Source organism: Microcaecilia unicolor, chromosome 2 (genome assembly GCF_901765095.1).
Source record: "Microcaecilia unicolor chromosome 2, aMicUni1.1, whole genome shotgun sequence".
In the NCBI taxonomy this organism is placed as follows: Eukaryota; Metazoa; Chordata; class Amphibia; order Gymnophiona; family Siphonopidae; genus Microcaecilia; species Microcaecilia unicolor.
Genome location: NC_044032.1, coordinates 247,908,213 through 247,932,914, shown reverse-complemented (window position 1 = coordinate 247,932,914; position 24,702 = coordinate 247,908,213). Strand labels below are relative to the sequence as shown.

General features: G+C 41.5%; 1 protein-coding gene across 1 annotated transcript; it reads right to left on the bottom strand.

The window, feature by feature from the left end:
- Positions 1 to 16,440: 16,440 nt before the first annotated feature.
- Positions 16,441 to 17,391, bottom strand: LOC115461950 (olfactory receptor 1020-like). Its single transcript, XM_030192001.1, has one exon. The coding sequence runs from the start codon at positions 17,389 to 17,391 to the stop codon at positions 16,441 to 16,443; it is 951 nt and encodes a 316-aa protein (XP_030047861.1).
- Positions 17,392 to 24,702: the final 7,311 nt, after the last annotated feature.

Sequence of the window (24,702 nt, the reverse complement as noted above, 5' to 3'; positions counted from 1 at the left end):
TGCCCCATCAGTACAGCTGAGTATTGTAGAGTGGTTTCGCTAGGCAGACAATCAAAAAGTGAACAGTTCAGGAAGACTTGGATTGGGAAAATTTGAGGTTTCAAATTTATGCAGGTAATTTTCCCTTTTACTTTCATCCACAGATAAAACAAAGGCATAATTAACAGGAAGGTTTGAACCAATATAAAGTATAGTGAATTTTCAAAGGGGTAACATCTAACTTTCAAAGTCAGCTAAATAAACTTTTGAAATTTGAGTTTGGTTGGAACATATTAGGAGCTTGTAAATGTGAACGTATATTGTTTACAGGCTTGGGGGTCCCATCCCAAATTTCTGCCTTGGGCCCGGAACTGTCTAATACCGATTCTGTACATTCCAAAAGGTGACATAGTCCAATCACAAAATAGAAGATAAAATTCTGCTGTCTAACTTTGCTGTCTGGTCATTTTATTTTTCTAATCACATTGTCCTAGTCGCTGGTTTCTACATCCCTCTGTCTTCTCTAAACTCTTTTTCCAGTATCTCCTGTCCTATTGACATTTCTTTTCTCTCCATGTCCACCATCCATCTCCCTTTTGTGTCCCTGTCCTTAACCTCCCCTGTGTCCAGCATTCCACCTCTTTGTTCTTGTTCTTATCTTCCCCTGTGCCCAGCATCTCACCTTTGTGATCTCTTATCCTTCCCAGAATCCAGAATCTCTACCATTTCTTCCCTCATGCCCAGCATCTCTTCACTGAGTCCTGTCCCTCCTTGTGTCCAGAAACTCCTACTGTTCCTTCTCTCAAATCCACCCCCTCTGTATCCAGGCCTTCCCTTCATCCATACTCTCTCTACATTGTTTCACTCATGTCCAGCATGCCCTGTATCTTGATATCTCCGTGTTTGTGATCATCCCCTCTCTGGGTGCAGTCTTTCCCTGTATCCAGAATTATCCTCATTCCTTCCCTTGTGTCCATCATGTCCTCTCTGTGTCCTGCTCCTCCTTGTCTCTGCAATTATCCCCTCTCTGTGTATAGTCTATCCCTGTATAAAGAAATGTCCTCATTCCTTCCTTCATGTCCAGCATACCCTTTCTGTGTCCTGTTCATCCCTGTGTCCAGAATCTGTTCATTTCTTCCCTCACATCCAGCATTCCTTCTCTACATCCCTTTTCTCCCTCTCTCAATCCAGTATCGTTTCTGTATTTCCCTGTCCTCCTCTGTGCCCTTATCCACCCCCTTCTCCTTAGTGCCGTAGCATCTTTACTCTGGGTCCTTATTTTTCACCCATGCACCCCTTTAACTTTTCTCAAAATCAATACATATCAAAAATATATGAAACAATGAATCAAAATCAAAACATTACCCAGGTTTCACAAAAATCACAACCCCCCCCCCCAAACAAACAAACAAAAACAAAAAACTATCAAATAGGTTAAGATACTAACATAAAAGGGGAAAAGCCTCAGAACCTCGTCAGAGACCATGTGTTAAGTCTCAAGACCATTTCATTATTCATTTGATGAAGATAAGTTTAACATTTTAAAATTGATTTTGCTGAATTCTGAGTACATTACTGGATTAAAAGATTCTTCTTTTTAATTTTATTTGATAATATTTAAGAGGGGTTTTTTTTAACCTTTGATGTTATTTACCCTGTCTAGTCTTGAGAGTTAACACTTTGTCTCTGATGGGGTTCTGAGGCTTTCTCTCTCTTTTGTTAGTATCTTAACCTGTTTGATAGATTTTTCTTTGCACTTTTTGTGAATCTTGTTGGGTAATGAAAGTGGAGGAGCCCAAGCCCAACCAGGGTCATCCATGGCTACATCACTGATTTCTTGACCAGTTTTCTCCAGTGGCCTCTCTCCTACGCTTCCCCACACTTGCTTAATGTCCTGCATATGTTTTGTTTGATATAATTTTTCCTCAGTCCCTCTACTAGCCATGTACCAGAATCTGGGTTTATAAGATAGTTCTTTAAGTACTACAGTTGCCAGTGCGTTTCTACTAGAAAAAAAGATGCCAGTACTCACATGTAAGGCCACTGATCAGGGGTGGGTTGATCACTGAGAGGGACCCACCCCACAATAGCCAGGCCCTCTGCAACCAGTCACAGAATCTATGACAAAGCAGAATTGGTGTCTAGAGCATAAGCTCTTTCATTAAAACTTGGGGTCCATGGGTCAACTTTAGCAGACAATGGAAAAGGTGCCGGTACTCAGTACCCCCAAGTACCCCCTCAAAAAAAGCATTGACAGTTGCAGTCATAGAAGCAGGGAAGGATGTTTACCATATATTTACAAATCACTGCAGACAAGGGAAAATGGCTCACATGGTAGGATTATACTAATTATGCTGTTTAACTTTATGCTAAGGACAAAATACATATTTCCCTTCTTAACCTCTGTATATGATTTACACGCTCTCTATATAAGAAACTTTTTTTTAAAACCATTTCTCACTGTCCAAACCTTGTCTAAAATCTACTAGTCAGTTTGTGGAATTTTCTCACTTTCCAGCTTCTGCTTGAGAAGAAAAGAGAATTCCAAAATGTTCTCATATTCCAGGAGCGACACGGCTGCTCTCCAAAATAGGACATACTTAGGATTTAAAACATTATTCTCATTGCATGTCTGTGACCCCTCTGGTTCCACTAATAAAATACCACATATAAATCTGTTAATGTGCCTCAGTTCCTTTCCACTGCTTGTATAATACTGCAAAACTCATACGTACATAAATATCCCAAAGGCATCTTTATCCTGTCCTGCAACATAAAGATGCTATTCCAATACCAGTCATCCGCTCTTACCTCTTTCTTCAGTTCTAAATGTTTACCAGTATGGATCTGTATCAAGATCTCTGTTTCATAAATCCTGAGTGATTGCTCTGACTCCTGAAAGCTTTCCAAAACCATGCTTAAAGATTTTCATACATTATTTAAAATATCCTACAGATGCCACTGCCAAATAAAACCATTCCCTTCCTGGATTCTGAGAGTAAGAAGCTGCTGATTGACCTTATATGGTTTTCTAATCTAATCTGTAGAGTGAAGGTCATTCTTGGAAGTCCCTGAAGCACTCAGAGAAATAGGGGAATCCCTAGAGCACTCTGAAAAATCACTAGAGCCTTCCACACAGTTAGTAAATTCTTTGGTATCATTACTGTTCCTAGTAATCATAATTTTCCTTTGAATCCTGTAGTTTCCTCTTGCTCCTTTGTATTTTCATTTCAGTCAGATCTAGAGTTGGTTTCCAGCACCATAAGCATTCATTTGCCACTACCTGATGCTTTTGCTCCTTTCATATCCCTCCCAACATACCTCATCTGGTTATTGCAGTGAAGGTCCTGGGCTACGGAGTCACACAACAGGTCTCTGAAATTATGGGCCCTGAATCTAATCACTAGTTGTGAATGGCCATGACTCCCTTCCCCTCTGGAGCACTGAAAGCTTCCTCCCAGTATCCCCAGACCAACAGACCTAGTGAGTGGAAGACCGGAGATGGGGTCTGAGTAAAGGATTTTCCATATGGTAGTGCACTACACATATCACTGGGTGGTAATCGCCCACAAAAGTTCTCAAATAATACCTATATCCATCAAGTGAGTTTGGTTTTTAGATGATGTTCTGCTGAAGTTGAATGGCTTTGGAACAAACACTGCTGAAATGAAAAGGGTCCTTGATGCAGACTTACGCCTGTGTTTACAAAGATGTGCTATAGGCGCGTTAGCGTTTTTAACGCCTGTTAAATGCTAGCATGTGTCAAACGCTAACGCGCCTATAGAAATGTATTGGCGAGTTAGCATTTAATGTGCCTTAACTTTAAAGGCGCATTAAAAACGCTAACGCTCCTTAGTAAACATACCCCTTAGATTGAAACAGAGATTTAAACATGGCTGTAAAGAATAAGGAAGGAGCATAGCCTGTATAGTCATCTTATTTATTTGATGGTCAAGTTTGCAAGCCATGTAAAACTATTCTGAACAACATTTATACCACAGCAGGCAATATGGGGTGGGTTCTATAAATGGTGATCAAAAACCATCGCAGGAAAAAAATAGTGCTAAGCAGTATTCTTATAAAGAGCTCTCCGAGATGCTTTATAGAATAGCACTTAGAGCATAGTCTCGTGTCAAAAGTTAAGCACCTGATGTACATGCTCAGCGCTCAACTCATGGCATTTCAGCACATAAATGGCACTATTCTATAAAACTGTACATACATTTTCAGAATGCTCCTACCTGTGCCTACCTGTGCCTCTCCCCTGGCCTTGCCCCTTGTGAGTTGCACACTCTGAGATTTAGGCACTCGGGGTTATAGAATAACATATAAGTAGATGCATGTGCTAATCCAAATTAGTGCCAATTAAATTCACTGATTGATTGTTAAGGCCCTTTAATTCATACTGATAGCACATTAAGGGGCCCTTTTACTAAAGGGTTGGAGCACCTGTGCCCTAAGCCTGGAACAGGACTGACGGACATTGTGCTCTTCTGAGCAGGGACTGTCCTTATTTGTTAATTTGTACAGCGCTGCGTAACCCTAGTAGCGCTCTAGAAATGTTAAGTAGTAGTAGTAGTAGTAGTAGAATGGAGAGGCAAAGAGATCCACTGAAGGGGTGCCCCACACTCAGAAGATCTCACGGGCTACACCCATGCTGAGATACCATTTGTGCAGTTGCATGACCCTGCTCAGTCTGTCAACCAAGCTATTGAATTTGCCTTCCAGGCATGTGGCCCTGAGAACCATCCCATTATGAACAGCCCATTGCCACATCCAGACGTCCTCCTGATACAGAGAGCGTGATCTGGTACCTCCCTGCTTGTTGGTGTAGTACATCGCAACCTGATTGTCTATTTGAATGAGCACAATTTGGATGGACAGCCAATCTCTGAAAGCCTTTAGAGTGTTCCAGATTGCCCGTAACTCCAGAAGGTTGATATGGAGATTTGTCTCCTAGGTTACCAAGCACCTTGAGCATGAAGCCCATCCAAGTGAGCTCCCCATCCTAGGTGGGATGTATCAATCGTCAGCACTTTCTGGGACTGACAAATTTGGAATGTAAGTCCTATAGTAAAACTGGATCAAATTGTCCACCGAAGTACGGACTGAACCAACTCTGGTGTCACTTAGATGACACCTACTAGGTTCCCCAAGGCTTGATACCATTGGGATGCTAGAGTCCACTGGGCAGTTCTCATATGAAGATGTGCTATAGGCATGATATGGACAGTGGAGGCCATGTGGCCTAGCAATCTCAACATCTGCTGAGCTGTGACCTACTGGCTGGCTTGAACCTGAGTAGCAAGAGGGATAAGAGTGTCTGCCCTCAGCTCAGGGAGAAAGGCTTATGCCTGCTCTGTGTCTAGCAAGGCTCCAATGAACTCCAATTGCTGAACAGGGTGCAGATGGGACTTGGGGTAGTTTAAAATGAACCCTAATACCAAAATAGTTTTCCGCATAGACTCCTGAGCACTGTCCCTTGACATGCACTTCACCAGCTAATCATCCAGATAGGGAAACACATAGACTCCCAGTCTGTGTAGCGACCCTGCGACTACTGTAAGACATTTGGTGAACACTCTGAAAGATGATACAAGTCCAAACGGCAACACGCAGTACTGGAAGTGATGTGTCCCCAGCCGAAACCAATGATACTTCCTGTGGTATGGAAGTATCGGGATATGAGTATGGGCATCCTTTAAATCTTGAACTGTTCTTTGACCAGGAATTTGTTTAGAGCTCTTAGGTCTAGGATGGGCCCTCCCCCAGCATTTTCTTTGCACAAGGAAGTACCTGGAATAGAATCCCTTCCCTTCTTCCCTTGGTGGAATGGACTCAACTGCATGGGCTTTAGAAGGGCAGAGAGTTCCTTTGCAAGTACCTCCTTGTGATGAGAGCTGAAATGAGACACTCTTGGTGGGCAATTTTTTAGTCCCTGTCAAAACTGAGATGGACTATTTGAAGAACCCACTGGTCAGAGGTTACAAGGAGCCACTTTTTCAGGGAAAAAACTCAGCCTCCCCCCTACTGGCAGGCCAAATGGGATGGTCACTTTTACTGTGGCTATGCTCCACTGGAGCCAGTCAAAAACTTGTCCCAATTTGACTGGGGAGCCGGATAAGCCTTAGGTGCATGCTGTTGACAAGAATGAGCATACTGGGACTGAGCCTGCTGAGGCTGGTGAGAGGAAAAAGCATACCTATGCTTCTGTGAGTAGTAGGGACCCCTCTTTGACTTGCCCAAAAACCTCTTGGATGGGGAGGAAGGTACAGAAAGCATCTGTCAGGAGAGAGTATCAGTGGTGTCAGTGTGCTTCTTGATAAGGTCAGCGACCTCCTCCAACTTCTTTTCAAAAAGGTTATCCCTCAGCATGTGGCATCTGCCAACATTTATTGGATCTCTGGGTCAAAGTCAGAGACATGCAGCCATGATAGACTGTGCATTGCTATACTTTGGACAGAAACCCTGGACGCCACATCAAAAGTATCATAAGCAGGGCTCGCCCTCTAGGCCAAAAACTTATGACACACCATCTGCTGGTTATCTAGTTGGCAAAGTGATTCGGCCTTCTCCAGTGAGAGAGAATCTGCCAAATCAGTCATACTGGGCATCAAGTTCCACAAGTAAAGGCTCATGTAGGGCTGGTATGGATGGATATGGGTGAAGAGCATAGAGGCCTGATACATATTCCATCCAAAAGAGTCCAGAGTTCAATCTTCTGTACCTGGAGAAGCCTAGGCAAAGTCTCTGGAACACCTGGCCCTTTTGAGCATGAATTCCACCACCAAGGACTGATGAGGCAACTGGGGCCTATCAAACCTAGGGCAAATCTGGATCTGATCCATAGTGTCAATTTTCTATGAGAAGACAGGGACCAATAGATAGGACTCCCAACTGCTTTCTGTCTCATTAATCCGTGCTTTTGAATATGCTCTGTAGGGGGCACCTACATGTGGGTACTGTGGGTTGGGGGGGGGGGTTTGGAGGGCTCAACACTTAGCACCACAAGTGTAACAGGTAGGGGGGGATGGGCCTGGGTCTGCCTGCCTGAAGTGCACTGCACCCATTAACTGCTCCAGGGACTTGCATACTGCTGTCAGGGAGCTGGGTATGACATTTGAGGCTGGCATACAGGCTGGCAAAAAAGATTTTTATTTTTATTTTTTTTAGTGTGGGAGGGGGTTGATGATCATTGGGGGAGTATGGGGAGTTCATCACCCATTCCCTCCGGTGGTCATCTGGTGAGTTAGGGCACCTTTTTTAGGCTTGGTCGTGCAAATAAAAGGACCAAGTAAATACTGATTAACGCCGATTTTTTTTCCATTATCAGCGAAAGCTGGCCATCTGGTAGCCCCGCCCATGCCCGTCCATGTCCCGCCTTCGCTACGCCGCCGACACGCCCCATTGAACTTTCGCTGGCTTGGTGACGGGAAAGCGGCGATGGTGTCAAAAAAGCAGCTTTCGATTATACCGATTTTGCCGCTTTTGAGAGATCGCCGGCCATCTCCTGATTTATGTCAGAAGATGCCCGGCGATCACTTTCGAAAATAAGCGTGAAAGTCAACATGGATTTAGTGAAGGGAAATCTTGCCTCACCAATCTACTACATTTCTTTGAAGGGGTGAACAAACATGTGGATAAAGGTGAGCCAGTTGATATTGTGTATCTGGATTTTCAGAAGGCGTTTGACAAAGTACCTCATGAAAGACTCCAGAGGAAATTGGAGAGTCATGGGATAGGAGGTAATGTTCTATTGTGGATTAAAAACTGGTTAAATGATAGAAAGCAGAGAGTGGGATTAAATGGTCAGTATTCTCAATGGAGAAGGGTAATTAGTGGGCGCCCTTCTCTTTCAAAAATAAGCCTGATAGTGGAATTAGAAAAGGTGCAGAGAAGGGCAACGAAAATGATAAAGGGGATGGGACGACTTCCTTATGAGGAAAGGCTAAAGCGGCTAAGGCTATTCAGCTTGGAGAAAAGGTGGCTTAGGGGAGATATGACAGAGGTCTATAAAATAATGAGTGGAGGTGAACGGGTAGATGTGAAGCGTCTGTTTACACTTTCCAAAAATACTAGGACTAGGGGGCATGCGATGAAGCTACAATATAGTAAATTTAAAACGAATTGGAGAAAACCTTTCTTCACTCAATGTGTAATTAAACTCTGGAATTTGTTGCCAGAGAATGTGGTAAAGGCGGTTAGCTTAGCAGAGTTTAAAAAAGGTTTGACTGGCTTCCTAAAGAAAAAGTCCATAGACCGTTATTAAATGGACTTGGGGAAAATCCACTATTTCTGGGATAAGCAGTATAGAATGTTTTGTACTTTTTGGTATCTTGCCAGTTATTTCTGACCTGGATTGGCCACTGTTGGAAACAGGATGTTGGGCTTGATGGACCTTTGGTCTTTCCCAGTATGGCAATACTTATGTACTTATGTATATAATTTGGTGCTAATGTACAATTCCAAAGCAGTATAATAGTATCTAGCAAATTAAGATGAGATACTATGCTCACTAAAGAATGAAGTGACGTCTTTTGGTGTTGAATATATCAATAATTCTGTCATAGTGCAATGAATCACACAGTTTTCTTTCAAATGATAACAGTGACAGATTATGGAGGTGACTGGTGAGCATTGAGGCTCTTGATGCCGTTTGGATCCTGTTTACAGTTGAAAACAGTCGTTCCACAGTACAAGTTGACATCGGCAGAGTGATAAGTACTCTTAAAAGGGCATTGACATTTGGGGAATGTCCACATTGCAGTTGTCTAGTACTTTGATTAAAGATGGAAAATTTATACCTTCTGCTACTTTGCGTTTTAGATGCTGAACAAACACTGTTAATTCAGCTTCCTCTATGGTAATGCCATATAAAGTGCACGGGGGCAGTAGACTCTCTCTTTGGCCAAAGGCCTCAGATGTTGGCATACAGGCAGCAGAAGCAGTCATCATTCCATAAGCATCATCTTGAAAATGATTACTCAGTTCACTTAGCTGGAAGTCAATTATCTCATTTCACAGATGTCTCAAATCTTCTTTGCTTTGATCAGAAGAAGATTTACCCAAAGTGGAAAAAAAAAACAATGAATCACCAAACTTTATAGGTAGCTTTGTCTTTCGAGAGGAAGAAACATCCCACTTTTCAATATCATATTTCTCCATGAGATCCTTTGTTAACTTACAAACTTTATCAAAGTCATTTGATGTGTTCTTCCTAAACTGAACAAAAGCTTTTTTTAGATACTTTATAAGATTAATGCAATTTGTAACAGACATGATGGCACTCTGTAGTCCTTTCGTGGCAAAATCACTGCTTTCACATAATTTCCCAAATGTAACTGCCAGAAATTAGAATTTCTTTGTCTCTATCTGATGTAGAAGAGATAAGGAATCTAGTTTTGTCTGTCCAGCAGCATTTGAAAATTCAGCAAGTACTTCAAGAATAACATCAAAAAGCATCAATAATTTTTTCACAGAGCCAGATTTTGAGTTCCACCTTGTGTTTGTTGCTCGTTCAAGTTCAAGGATGGAGTTGTTTCTGTACTTCCAAAAAACGAGCATGCCTATATGTACCTGTCATAAAACTATGCAAGGAGTTCAGAATTTCAAAAAAATATGCTAACAGAGGGACATGCTTTAGATGCTGTGCAGAGAACCAGATTGAGGCGATGAGAATTGCAGTGCACATAAAGAGCCCACCGAAACTTGCATTTCAAAATGACATGAACACCTCCTTTGTTTCCAGACATCACAGATACTCCATCAAAGCTGAAGCCAACACATAACTCTGGATCTAATTCAAGCATTTCAAGCACTTTTATGATTTTATCAGAAATTCAATTTGCTGTCATGTCTGCAGTATCAACAAATTCAACTGCCCTTTCCATTATTACCCCTTTGTGTAGGTACCTGAAACATACTGCAACAAGCTCACATTCAGAGAGATCTTTGCATTCATCACCCAGAATTGTATAGTATGTATTATTGGTTTCATGTATTTCAAATTTTGGCTTTGCTCTGTGCGCTTTAAGTCAACCGCGCTTAAAACTGGGTGGGTGGGCTTGAGCCGAGATTGGATGGGCCTGGGCCCATCCAGGCCCGCCCATAGCTACGCACCTGCTCCAGAATATCAAGATCAAGTACATGGTAGGGTTGGTGAAAATAATGACTTTAAAGATTTATCTGCAATATTGGAAGATTTGCTCTGAGATGTTACAACTAGAGCCACTTTGTCGGTATCATTTATGTTTGAGCAATTTTTAAATGATGTTTTGAAGCTATATTTTTGTGGTCAAAGACGATGGGTATATTCTGATGTTACTAGATCTACTCAGGAGAGACAGAAGGAGTTCCTGAAGAAATTAGATCCTTGAGGGCTTCTTTTCTGGTAGCATTCCCATATAAATGTTGATGTAAAATATGTTTTCCTTGCACCTGAACAATTGAGATCTTTTTTTGGACTTGAAATAATTATCCAGAACTGGAGGATCATCATAGATGACTGATTGCAATTGAGTTTGTTGGTTATCAGGCTGGGACTTTTCTTATTCTTTTGTTGCTGTGAAAATCTTATCTATTTGACCAGACCCCCTGTCTTTTCTTATTTAGTGGCAGGGCAGTCGAGAGAGTGGGGTAGGGGGAAAAATTTCCTGGGCCCGGCCTCCCGGAGGGGGGGGGGGGGGGCTGGGGCGCCAGCAAGCTTCTTCAAGCCTGCCTGCCTGCCTGCTTCTGGGTATCAGGTCTGTCTCTCCTGTTCCTGCTGCATGCTGCCCAGGACCCGGATGATTGCATTAACACAATATCACATTAATGCAATCATCTGGGTCCTGAATCCCGGCACACAGTAGCAGTCACTGAGACAGGAAGGTAAATGGTGGGCAGGGACGGCGGTGGTATGAATGGTGGAGGTGAAGCAGCGGTGGCCTGAGTGGGAGGTTGTGGTAGCTGGCAGCCGCGGCCTAGGTGGGGGTGTGTGGTGGTCCAGTCCTGCCCCTGGCCCGGATGGGTCTTTTGGCGGCCCTGTTTAGAGGTCTAAGGAAGGGTTGATTTAATCAATAATGTTTTTTAAAACAATTTCACCTGTTACTTTTTCTTTGTCTTCGATGGTACTACTACTACTTAATATTTCTAGAGCGCTACTAGGGTTACGCAGCGCTGTACAAATTAACAAAGAAGGACGGTCCCTGCTCAAAGGAGCTTACAATCTAAATAACGAAATGTCAAGTTGGGGCAGTCTAGATTTCCTGAGTAGAAGTGTAGTGGTTAGGTGCCGAAGGCTTTAAGCAGTGGGCTTTAAGCAGTGATTTGAAGATGGGCAGGGAGGGGGCCTGGCGTATGGGCTCGGGGAGTTTGTTCCACGCATGGGGTGAGGCGAGGCAGAAAGGGCGGAGCCTGGAGTTGGCAGTGGTGGAGAAGGGTACTGAAAGGAGGGATTTGTCTTGAGAGCGGAGGTTACGTGTAGGAACGTAAGGGGAGATGAGGGTTGAGAGGTAAGGAGGGGCTGCAGATCGAGTGCATTTGTAGGTTAGTAGCAGAAGCTTGAACTGAATGCGGTACCTGATCGGAAGCCAATGAAGTGACTTGAGGAGAGGGGTGATATGATTGTATTGGTTCAGGTGGAAGATAAGACGTGCAGCAGAGTTCTGAACGGACTGAAGGGGGGATAGGTGGTTAAATGGGAGACCAGTGAGGAGTAGGTTGCAGTAGTCAAGGCGAGATTTGTGAGTAGGGGTGGTGGAACTCAGTTGGAGGTTGAAGGAGGAGGTTAGAGTGAGGAATTGAGAAGCGTAAGGGTCGGATGGGTTATCAGTGTGTATGTTGAAGTCACCAAGAATGAGGGATGGGGATGAGGGCTCAAGAAAAACGGAGAGCCAGGCATCGAAGTCGGTAAGGAAGGAAGGGAGGGACTTATCAGGGGGGCGGTAAATGACTGCAACTCGGAGTGGCAGCGGGTAGAATAGACGGATGGAATGGACTTCAAAGGATGAGAAGCAGTGAGACTGTGGTAGGAGGAGGAGTTGAAAACTGCAGGAGGGCGAAAGTAGTAGGCCAACGCCGCCACTGCGGCTAACTGGGCGAGGTGAATGGAAGAAAAGATAGCCTCCGTGGCATAGGGCCGCGACTGAGGCAGAGTCGTCGGGGGTGAGCCAGGTTTCGGTTAGGGCAAGCAGTTGAAGGGAATGGGAGATGAAGAGATCATGGGTGAAGGTAAATTTGTTGCAGATTGAGCGGGCATTCCACAGGGCACACGAGAAGGGGAGGGAGGAAGGGGGGAGGAGGGGAATGGAGATGAGATTAGAGATATCACGGGAATGTTTGCATAGAGAGATGGTATTGCCCTGTGGGCTTCTTTTAAAAAGTCGCGCTACCAATTCCTGCACGGCAAGTGAGAGGAGGCCCATTCAATTCCTAAGTGTATGTGCTTGTTATTTAAAAGTTGCAAATTTTTAAATAAAAAAAGAGAAACTTATACTGCCTATGCAGTATCAGATAAATAGTGGATGAACTTTTGGACAGATCTGCAAGAGTGTCCCTTTCTGTCTCATTATAGCAACCTATATTTCCTAGCTCATAAAGTGAAAATGGTAAAATGAATCCACCATACATGTTGATTTGTAAGTTGATGTTATTACCTATATGCCTTATTATTGGTTCAATTTAAAAAGTTATGGATTTGGGGAAATATTTCAATTTCTAGTTATAATCTCATTCTCAGTTGCATTTCTACAGTCCATTCTGGCACCTATAAATCATTTTAGATTTGTTATTGTTCTTGGTACTAATATTCATGTTGAATAACTGGAAGGGTAACAGCATTGAAAACATCATCCTGCTGGATTATAGCTACTTTTAAACCTAGATATGATGTTATTGTCTTAGAGTGTGCAAGTAATCTGGCTGCTGTATGTAGATTGTGGAAGCCATTAAGGGCCAGATTCAGTAAATGGCACTGAAACTTAGGCGCCTTATATAGAATAGGGTTTAATGTGGATCCCGCTCCTAAATATTGGGCGCCAGACCTATGCCTGCTAAAACCTGGTTTAAATGCTGGCATCCAAGTTAGATGGCCTGAAGCAGTTGTATATAATTTTGCACACACCTCAACATTCCCATGACCTCTCCCCCTTTTGAAAAACGCACCATGGGAGTTAGGCGCCATAACATTAGAATAGAGTGCAACCAGATACATGTTCAAATTTTAACGAGTGCCAATTGGCATCAATAATTGGTTGATAAGCATCCAATTATTGATGATTCAGAGCTCTTTATCCAATTTATTTCTGTGTGTATCTCAGAAGCTTGCCCTAAGTTGGGTGCATGCACAAGACTGAAAACTGTTCAGCTCTTCCTGGTATCTGACTGTTTCTATGACACTTGAATTAGCAATTCTCAACTTCTTTGCTATTGATTTTATTGGTATCTTTACTTTCTAGAGAATTCCGATCTGTGCATGTTTCCCACATTCCATGCTGCGATATGCATGCAAAAATGTGAAGCAAATGAAACCAAGGACACCAAACCCCCTGTTTACTAAGCCGGGCAGCAATGCTGACACAGCCCAATGAAAGTGAATGGGCTGTGTTGTCATTAGCGCACCGCCATGCACTGGCGCAGCTTAGTAAACAGGGGGTAAATAAGTGAAATATCTTTGTATAGATATTGTATAGATATTGTATAGATGCCTTAGATTTTTATATTGTTGCACCTTGTAAACAAAATATTGCACATTCAGTTTGTTTCTTTAAATCAAATTTTAATGGATCTGATTCTTCATTACATTCAAGTTAATCAAACAGCATTGTGGTCTAAGAGATTATTAAACCTCTAAAATCAATCACAGCCATGACTGCTATCAATTATTACACTGACAAGTTTGATTATACAAATATTTTTCATACTGGAATCTAAAATCCAACATACAATTGTGATCCCCCCCTCCCCACCCCACAATTCTTATCTTCTAAATGAGATTTAGTAAAAAAAAAAATATATATATGACTGAAACTATTAAAAAAATATTTATCCCAAAACAAAATAAAGAATATAGCCAAAAGTAACCCAAATCAATATTAATAATCAAGACACAGTGTGGTACAGTTGAAAACAGCTTGGTTGCAAACTTTTAGCCATGACTTGTAAGTTCCAGTGATATGGGTAATTTACAGTAATACTATGACTTATGCTCTCCATGCAAACATCACTTATGTGTACACCCACCTGCAAACTATATGTGCATAGTTACAGAATAGCACTGAGGGGGCACATTGGCAAACATTACTCTTATGTGCATATATATACTAGTATTCACAATGCAGACTTACTCACTGCTTAGGTAGCATGGGCAGGGCTCTGGCAGAGAATCTGTTTGGCTGGAAGGCGGCAGGAAAAGAGAACTGAGAGGAAATCCATAGCCCCAAATTCCACAGCTGAACCCCCCCCCCCCCCCACCCCCACAATGGAGCTCTGGCTACATCCCTGGCTACATCCCTGGTTAATATCCCAACTTTCTGTGCCATTACCAAGGCCTCAGAAAATTCCTCTAATGCAGAGCTTTTTTAAAATTAATTTCCTGATTTCTATAAGCAGATTACATTGACACTTTTCTTTTGCTAAAGATTTGAACTCAGTTAATATTAAGGTATGAAACCAGATATTTTATAGGCTTTACTTGTAAGAGTGAAAAATATGATACTATCAGGCTAATTTTCAAAAGAGAAGGATGCCCATCTTTTGACACATCAGAAGATGGGTGTCCTTCTCACAGGGTCGCCAAAATCGGTATAATCGAAAGCCAATTTTGGGCGGCCCCAACTGCTTTCTGTCGCAGGGATGACCAAAGTTCAAGTTGGCATGTCGGAGGCTTAGCGAAGGCGGGACTTGGGCGTGCCTAACACATGGATGTCCTCGACCTGTAATGGAAAATAAAAGGTGTCCCTAACGAGCACTTTACCTGGTCCTGGTTTTTTTACGACCAAGGCACCAAAAGGTGCCCAAACTGACCAGATGACCTCCGAAGAGAATCGGGGATGACCTCCCCTTACTCCCCCAGTGGTCACTAACCCCCTCCCATCCTCAAAAAAAATCTTTAAAAATATTTTTTGCCAGCCTCTATGCCAGCCTCAAATGTCATACTCAGGTCCATCACAGCAGTATGCAGGTCCCTGGAGCAGTTGTAGTGGGTGCAGTACGCTTCAGGCAGGCAGACCCAGGGCCATCCCCCCCTACCTGTTACACTTGTGGTGGTTAATGTGAGCCTTCCAATACCCACCAGAAACCCACTGTACCTACATCTAAGTGCCCACCTTCACCCATAAGGGCTATAGTAGTGGTGTACAGTTGTGGGTAGTGGGTTTTGGGTGGGTTTGACGGGCTCAGAACACAAGGTAAGGGAGATATGTACCTGGGAGAAATTTATTAAGTCCACTGCAATGCCACCTAGGGTGCCCGGTTGTTGTCCTGGCATGTGAGGGGGACCAGTGCACTAGAAATGCTGGCTCCTCCCATGACCAAAGGGCTTGCATTTGGTCATTTCTGAGATGGGCATCCTTGGTTTCCATTATCGCTGAAAATCAGAAACGACCAAGTCTAGGGACGGCCATCTCTAAGGACGACCTAATTTCAGGATTTGAACATCCCCAACCATATTATCGAAACGAAAGATGGATGTCCATCTTGTTTCGATAATATGGCTTTCCCCGCCCCTCCATCGGGACGTTTTGTGAGGACGTCTTCAGCAAAACTTGGGCGTCCCTTTCGATTATGCCCCTCTTTGAGTTTACAGAAAGATAAAGGGTGGACCTCTTGATCTTCCAGGAGTGAGATAGGAAGAAATTAAAAAAATTCTAATTTGGTTTAAAAGCTTTTATTTATATTAATGCATGAATAAAGCCAACACAATATCAAAAAGCTGAAAAAAGTATTAACAATGACATGAAAATGAACCAAAAAGTTTATCTGTGCATATCCATACAAGAGACCTAAGACAGAACTCATCTATGTGCTTCTAGTAGATATGTAAATAAGAACCAATCTGCTTCCCACCCAGATTCTAATATCTGTTTATATCTTTGTCTTTTCAGAACACATTTAGGCACTTTTGAACCTACCTTACTATGCTGCATGATATGATTAATATCCCTTTGAACCAGGTTCCACAATTTATTTATTTACTTTTAAATTTCTAACATTCAGTTTCATTGGATGGCCCTTATTCCTAGTATTTAATGACTGGGAAAATGGAAGTTAAGGACCTCTTTTACAAAGTTGCACTACCGATTTTCGATACGGCAAACTAGAGGAAGCCCATTAAATTCCTATGGGCTACTCTCATTTGCTGTGCGGGAATTGCTAGCGTGACTATGTAAAAGAGGCCCTAAGTGTCTTCCATTTCTCTATTATCTTGAGATAGAAGTCAAAATAAAAAAGTATCTTTCCTTTAGCAAATTTCATATTCCTTCCTTAGTTTGCCCTTTGGAAGATGCTAACTTTTCTTTGTAGAGATCTCTTCAGAGCAATCTTAACATCCTTGTTCCTCAAGCTGTAAATGAAAGGGTTGAGCATGGGGGAGAGCACATTGTACACCACACTGGCTATCTTGTCCTTTTCCATGGAATAGCTGGAAGAAGGCCTGAAATACATGAACAATATTGACCCATAGTAGAGTGTTACCACCATGAAGTGGGAAGAGCAAGTAGAGAAGGTTTTGTACCTTCCACCAGCTGAATGCATTTTCAGGATGGTTTTGATGATGCAGATGTAAGAAATCAGGATGATCAGGAAGGGCCCTATTATTAGCACTGAGGCCTCTGTGAAGATCACCAACTCATTGATGGAGGTGTGTTTACAGGAGAGCTGTAACAGTGGTGTAAGGTCACAAAAGAAGTGCTGGATCTTGTTGGACCTACAGAATGGGAGACGTAATGCCAACAGTGTGTGCAAAGAAGCATGCAAAATGCTTATGATCAAGGAAGCAAACACCGTGCTAAGACAGGCCTTCTTGTTCATTATTGTGATATAATGCAAAGGATTACATACGGCAACATAACGGTCATAGGCCATAATAGACAAGAGCATACACTCTTCTATAGCAAAAGCTATGAAGAAACAGAGTTGAGTAAAACAGTTGGAAAAAGAGATGGTTTTCTTGCCAGAGATGAGGTTGCTTAACATTTTGGGGACAGTGACTGAAGTGAGACACATATCCACAGAAGACAAGACACAGAGAAATAAATACATGGGTGTATGGAGCTGGGAGTTCCCACTAATAATTGAGATCATGGTTCCATTCCCCAGCAGGTTGATCGAGTACATGGTCAGGAACAATACAAAGAGTACATTGCTTAGCTCTTCTTGGTCTGTGAGTCCCTCAAGAACAAATTCTGTAACTGTAGTCTGATTCCTCCATTCCATTTCTATTCCCTTACTAAGAAATCATTCATTTAAGAGAAATGTGTCAGGACTTCAGATACATGAAGAAACCCATTTCCAAGGATTCAGTTGCTGAAGAATATGGTTAGGAGAATGTATGAAAATGTCTGAAAAGAAAAGTGAAAGAAAAACACAGTTTTTACCTTTCCTCATTTGCTCAAGTGAATACAGCTAAGCACACCATATCACACACTGCTAACAATCATATCTTTAATGAGCAGTTTTCAGAATGAACTAGTCAGCTTAGCAAAAGTTAGCTAGATCAAAATGTCTCAAAATTGCCCCATCAGAACAACTAAATAGTGTGGCCAGATATATTTCAGCTAATCAAAAACTGGGCATTTGATGGAGTAGTCTTTGATTGGTGGGCTTTGAGGCTTCAGATTTATGCTTGTAGTGTCCACAGATAAAACAAAGGCATAATTAGCAGGCATTTTTGCATCCATATATAACACAGTTTTGGAAAGGACACTAAAAATAGATAACAAAAATCTGAGCACTAAGTTAGTATTTTATTATGAAAAATTTGTATACCAAATGCTTTTTTATAGATCATATACGTAAGCCGACAGTTAAGCACAAACATTTAGGTGCAGCCACATCATATGAAGAGCAGGTGTTAATCTTTGTGTCTAAATGTGGCATTCTGATGTGCAACTGACAGTATTCTATAAGTGGTGCCCATTGCTTGGTGACACACCCATGGTCTACCCACACTTCCCCACCCCCTTGTAGTTACATGCTAGAACACATTGGGGGAATTCTATAAATGGTGACTACAGGTAGGTGCCAAAAAACTGTATTATTTAATGACAGAGTTGGGCATCAAATCTATTATAAAATAGTAGCACAAGTCTGCAGTTATGTGTCAGATTTTAGGACCGACCATTTATGCCATGTCTATGACTGCTGAAAAGGCTGGTGCCTAAAATTAAACAGCTGGGGGGCGTTAATGCAACTAATCTTTAAAGCATGCACTGAAATAGTTATATTGCCCCCCCCCCCCCCCCCCCCCCCATTGGAATGCCCCTTTGCAGTTACACTAAATCACTTCGGCTCCAAGTTATATAATAACGCTTAAGTGCACTGTGACATCTGACTGCCGTTTGAGGCCCATTTTGGCATCTAACAGGAAGAGAGCCTTTTTCAACTGAAGGAGAGCTCTGGAATGAGAGGGCATATGACAAAGTTAAGAGGGAATAGGCTTAGGAGTAACCTAAGGAAGTAATTCACGGTCATTACCTCCTGTTGCTGTGCAAAATGTGTTTAACACCTAATTAGTGTCTAACTTTGGCATCACTTATAGAATTCTCCCAAGTTATAGAATAGCACCTAAATGCAGTTTTCTTGTACCTGATGTTTCACCACCATTTTGGTATAAAACTGCTGTTGTAGCACAGATATGATATGCCCAAATTGGAGCCTTAGCTTTGGTGCACTATATCGAATGAGGGAGATAAAGTGTAGTGAATTTGCAAAGGGGAGAAAAAATTTCCAGGGTCAGATGCTTACCCATCTACCATCCAAAATTAGCTAAGTAAACTTTTGAAAAATCTGTGGCTTAATAATTAAACATAGTGGTAACTGTGATTTTTCAAACACTGGCTGCAGAATTGACAAAAATGCATGCTATATTTTAAATGTTGTTATAATGGTACGTGGCAGCACTGAAAGTGCGTGGAGAGCACTCACCGAATCACCTATATGCAGAGATGAAATTCAAATACTATAAAGGTAATTTTATAGTAATTGTTTTGTCTTATATGTACAAATATGCATGTTAATTGACATTTATAAAATACCAACTGACAAAAAATTCAAGCCATAACATGCTGGCATATACTTTTCTAGCAGGCATTTACAGGGTTAGAGTTTGGGTAGAGCATGGTTGGAATTTCCAAGTACACACTAAGATTATAAAATATGTACCTGAACATTCTAGACACAGACATTTACAATTTTTCATTTAGAGATTGAGAGTAGATTCAAATGTCCATGTTTGCAATCTAGCCATGATTTCTGCAAAGCATATGCCAGTATTTTACAAGATACAGAGGCACCTAAGCCCCTTCATTTGAGAAGGGTTCTGATGTGAAAACAGCAGCTTTTACACATGTAGATCACCTAAACATGCAAATAGCAATGTTAGAAAGCTGCTATTTGAATGTATTGATCCACACTACACATAGATTGCAAGAAGACATGGCTAGGGCACAGAGAGTGAAGTTTTGAGTGGGCTTAAGATATCGACATATTCCCAATTTGTAGACATCAAAATTTATACCAGCCTTAAGGCATACGTACCTGCTTGAAGCGACAGGTGTAACGGCCAAAGGCAACACCTCCCTCCCCTCCAGGTCATCCACCAGCATAAGATCCCCTTGCAAAACCGAGATTCCACACCTGAACCCCCCCTCCCTTCAATATGAAGTTTTCCCCACCCTTATTTGACAATCTTTACTTCAAGTTTTCTGCTAGAGTTCATGGTTGACATTTTGGAACCTGGAGCTGCCATGAGAAAGAGCAACTGAGGATTGCACCTGTTTCTGTTAGAATACCAGGGATTCTGTTAAAAAATGGAGATGGAATCAGGGAGTGGAGGAGGGTAGTCTGCTGAGTGGAAGTTCTTCTGGGAACCTTAACCCCAGGAGGAGATGGGTAGGAGGCTTAATTTCAAGGAAGGTGGATTAGGTGATGATGCCATGTCAAACCAGGATGGAGGAAGTTCATCAGAGGAGGGGGATCTCATGCCAGAAGTGGTGATCTGAGAGGGGAAATATCATGCCTGGGGTGATTGAGTTGTAAGTGGGTATTGATGTTGAGGGGCAAAAGAGAGGAGATGATACCAGGGGGTGTTGAGAGGTGAGGGGGTTAGATGCTGTTGGTAGCTACAATTTGGTAAAGCTGTTCACATACACATCTAGAGAACAGTTGTGTGCTTTTTAACCCCAAGCAAAGCTTTTTAAAATAACTGCACCTGCTAGATGTGGTGAGACACTGCCTTGAAGTCCTGCATACCATACAAACATTTTACAAGAAGCTCTGCATTCAGCAGTGCCTTTGAATAAATACGGTGGAAACTTTCTATATCCCAACTAGATATCCTAATTCCCCTTTTAGCATCCTATCTAAAATTGTCCTTCATATATTGTTATAAAAATAGCACCTAATTAGGCACCTTGTTGCCCTCTTAAACCAGTCTCCCTGCTATAAAATTACCCTCTATTCATGTAGCAAAGCAGTTTATTTAAAAGTAGCCTGCTTGGTGGCCCAAATCAAGCTGCTTGGCTATGTGCATAGTGGTTAAATATCACCACTGTGAGGGTAATTCTGTAAGGCTGGGGCCTATATTTGGGTATTTTGAGGTCACCTGCTCAGAGAGCCTTTTCTATAAAGGAATGCGGACACCTGCTTTCCTTATGTAGAATACAAGTATAATCAGGAATTAGAAGAACAGTCTTGCCAAATCTGAAACACAATGGGCTTCTTTTCCTAAGCTATGCTAGTGATTCTCCAGTGGAAAATATGGCAAAGCGCATAGAAATTTAATTGGCTTTGTCAAATTTGCCATGCATGAATCATTAGTGTGGCTTAGTAAAAAGACCCTAATGTGTTATCAAAATCTCAGAACCTAACAAAAAGATCCCTACTCAGACACTGGCCTTGCAGTCACACATGCAAAACAGATATAGCCCCTCTTCAAAAACAGGCAAAAATTAATCTGAAGTCCCAATAAGCCAGACTCTGCATGCAGCACGATACCAAGAAAACAGAAAGAAACACATTTCCTCCTGTACAGTGCAAAATAAGACAGCACATGTAAATTCTCAAATTGGACATATTCTGAACATTAAATGAAACTCAAATGATTTTTTTCTACCTTTGGTGTCTGGTGACTTTGTTTTTCTCATCATGTTGGTCCAAGTCTCTGGTTGTGCTGCTCTCTGTCTGTTCTCTTAACTCCATTTCCAGGGCTTCCTCTCCATTTATTTATTTTCCCTCCTCCTTCTCCACTTCCTGCACTACGTCCATAAATAAAAGCTGGGTCCTCCGCAGACTTGACTGGAGGAAGTATAGAGTGAATCCAGCTTTTGCCTATTTTCGCCATCCATGTCTAGCATTTCTCCTTTCTCCCCAACCTTCCCTCCATCCATGTTCAGCATTTCTCTTTCCTCCACTCTCCTCCTTCCAGGTCCAGCCTTTTTTCTCTCTCCTCTCCATCCATATCCAGCATTTCTCCTATCCAGCATTTTTGTTCTCTTTAAGAGGGTGGGATAACCTCTGTCCCAAAGGAGGGAATAGTGATGGGAGATATGTGCTATGGGAGAGCACTGGAGAAAGAGGGAGGGGGCCTCTAATGCTTAACTACTGCTCTCGAGCACTGTGAATAGCACAACATGCAAGTCTGAGATACCACAGGTTAGTGACTTCTATGGAAAGTCAAGGGGCAGTAAAAGACTGGGACCAATTTAATCAATTTGGGAATTATGACAATTTTCAAAGCCATTTTCAATAAAACACATGTGTAGATCCATATTTCGCCACCTGGCTTCATCAAGATGAACAGAATTTACCCGGGACAGATTAGGGACCCCAGCATTTTTTGACTATTAAGGTTGATCATGTTGGTGTCCCTAATCTGTCCCGGGTGAACTCTGTTCCTCCTGAAGAAGCCAGGTGATGAAATACGGATCAAAACAGAGGGCATACTTTGATCTTTGGATTTTATTGCTGATAAAAGATCTGGAGAAATTTTTATTCTTTGGAGTTTGAAAGAGGAGAGGGTGAATTTCCTTCTGGTCTTTTTTCATACATTTTTAGTGAACTCATTACATTTGAACTCAATACATTAATTGCGGGCATACATATGGGCAAAGTTTGAGCAGTGTGGAAAGTGCAAGAACATATGCATATTGATTATTAAATATGATAATTTACACTTTCTCACAAAATGAATGTATTGTCATTTATACTGGCTCTAGGGCTGGTGTAAGTGATCACATCTTAAATTAAGACACACTTTCAGCCATGTATGCTGCTATTTAATTAACAAAAAGAAGGGACCTACTTCTTTATAACACAAGTGCATTGTGGCAGCCTTATATTAGGTACCTGGTTATAAAATTACCCTGATATTGGCTGTATACCCATGGCTATACCTCTGTATACACTGAGCAGCTTTTAGAAACACCAAATCTGCACATAAAGTCCTCTTAAATGTATGGAAATACTGATGAATATTCCCTTCAGCATCCTTTTCAGGAAAAAGTGGTGTTGCTGCCATGTTATTCCACTTGAATTCCACATGTAACTAAAGGAAAATGAACAAACCGAATGTAAGGTGATGCCTTTGCATTGGGCTAACTTAATACATTTATTGACCAGCTTTCCCCAGTGGTATCTCTCCTATGCTTCTCCACACTTGCTTACTATCCTAAATAGGTTTTATTTTATGTAATATTTCATCAGCCCTTGTGTTGGATCAAGATCCATGTCTCTGCTAGAACATGGGCTTATCTACTGCACATGTGTTTATATACCGCAGAATCCCAGATGGATGTTCTAGGCGGCTTACATCACAATAAGCCCATAAATTAAACCAAGAAATTTAAAAAAAGGTTTAAAAAACCTATAAAATAAAAAAAAAATAAAATCCAAAATCCATAAGTAACTAAAAAAAAATCAAAATAATATAATAAATCAACCGAAACAAAAGTTTTAAAACTAATCAAATATAAAAAATTTCAGTTCCTTTGAAACTGCATATAATTTGATTCCACTCTGATATATAGAGGCAGCTTATTTATGAAATGGCTTCGTAAGTACTGCAACTGCAGTCTTGGAAGCAGTGAAGAACGTCTACTATATATTTACATTTCACTGCAGACAAGGGACCCATTGTTCCCCATTCAAGGATTGTACAAGCTAATATATGTAACTTTATGATAATGATAAAGGGCTTCTTTTAATGAGCCATAGTAGTGATTTCCATGTGGCAAATGTGTAAAAGGCCACAGGAATTGAATTGGATTTGTTGAATTTTCTGCATCAGGAATCACTACAGCTGCTTAGTAAATAGAGTCCAAAATGCATTATTCCCTTCTCCTGTATATGATTTATATTGTGTAGATGAACAAATTAATTCTTCAAACTTCTAGCACTCTGTACAATCCCTGTCTAAAATTTGCAAGTCAGATTGTGGTAATTTCTCACTTTCCAGCTTCTATTTTAGAAAAAACAAGAATTGCAAAATGATCTGGCATTCCAGCAAAGACACAGCTGCTCTTCAACATATGACAAAGTTTCTCCTTTGTTTCTGAAACTTCATAGGCTCTGAATCAAGGCTTAGATATGAAACACACATTGCATTGTGATGTTCAAAATGTATATAAGAACATAAGAATAGCCATATTGGGCAGACCAATGGTCCATCCAGCCCAGTATCCTGTATCCAGCAGTGGCCAATCCAGGTCACAAGTACCTGGCAGAAACCCAATTAATAGCAACATTTCATGCTACCAACCGCAGGGCTAGCAGTGGCTTTTTCATTTCTATCTGAGGAACTTGCCCAAAAGTTTTTTAAACCCAGACATGCTTGCTGCTGTTACCACATCCTCCGGCAACGAGTTCCAGAGCTTAAATATTCTTTGCGTGAACAAATATTTTCTCCTGTTCGTTATTAAAGTATTTCCATGTAATGTCATCAAGAGTCCTCTGGTCTTTATACTTTTTGAAAGAGTGAAAAATTGTATCACTTTTACCCGTTCTACACCACTCAGGATTTTATAGAGCTCGATCATATCTTCCCTCAACCATCTCTTTTCCAAGCTGAAGAGCCTTAACCTCTTAAGCCCTTCTTCATATGGGAGAAGTGGCATTCCCTTTATCATTTTGGTTGCTATTCTTTGAACCTTTTCTTTTTTTTTCCATGAACAATATACCACAACTTTATTTCAGCAATAGAAATAGTAGAAATCCCCAAATTCAGCTTCAACTTCTCCAAAACAAAAAGAAATAAAAATGAAAATAAAATAGAAGTCCTTGCTTTTGAGGTTTACATCGTCAACTCCATAATTGCGTTCACTATGTCATTACTGTTGTTCTTCAGTGCACGGACAGCCTTCGCCCTGGACACATTGGCCTGAGACATCAAGAGTTCAATGTCCTTCACCTCCACAACAGTTTCATCAACCTCTTCACTCCCCTCCTTTACTGTGGGAGTCTGAGTATTTTCCTGAATATTTGAGACAGCTTCTCCTTGCACTTTGAATTTCTCAGCAGCTGCCAGCTGAG

Coding starts and splice junctions, on each gene's coding strand:
- LOC115461950 (XM_030192001.1), bottom strand. CDS start 17,391: ATGGAATGGAGGAATCAGACTACAGTTACAGAATTTGTTCTTGAGGGA.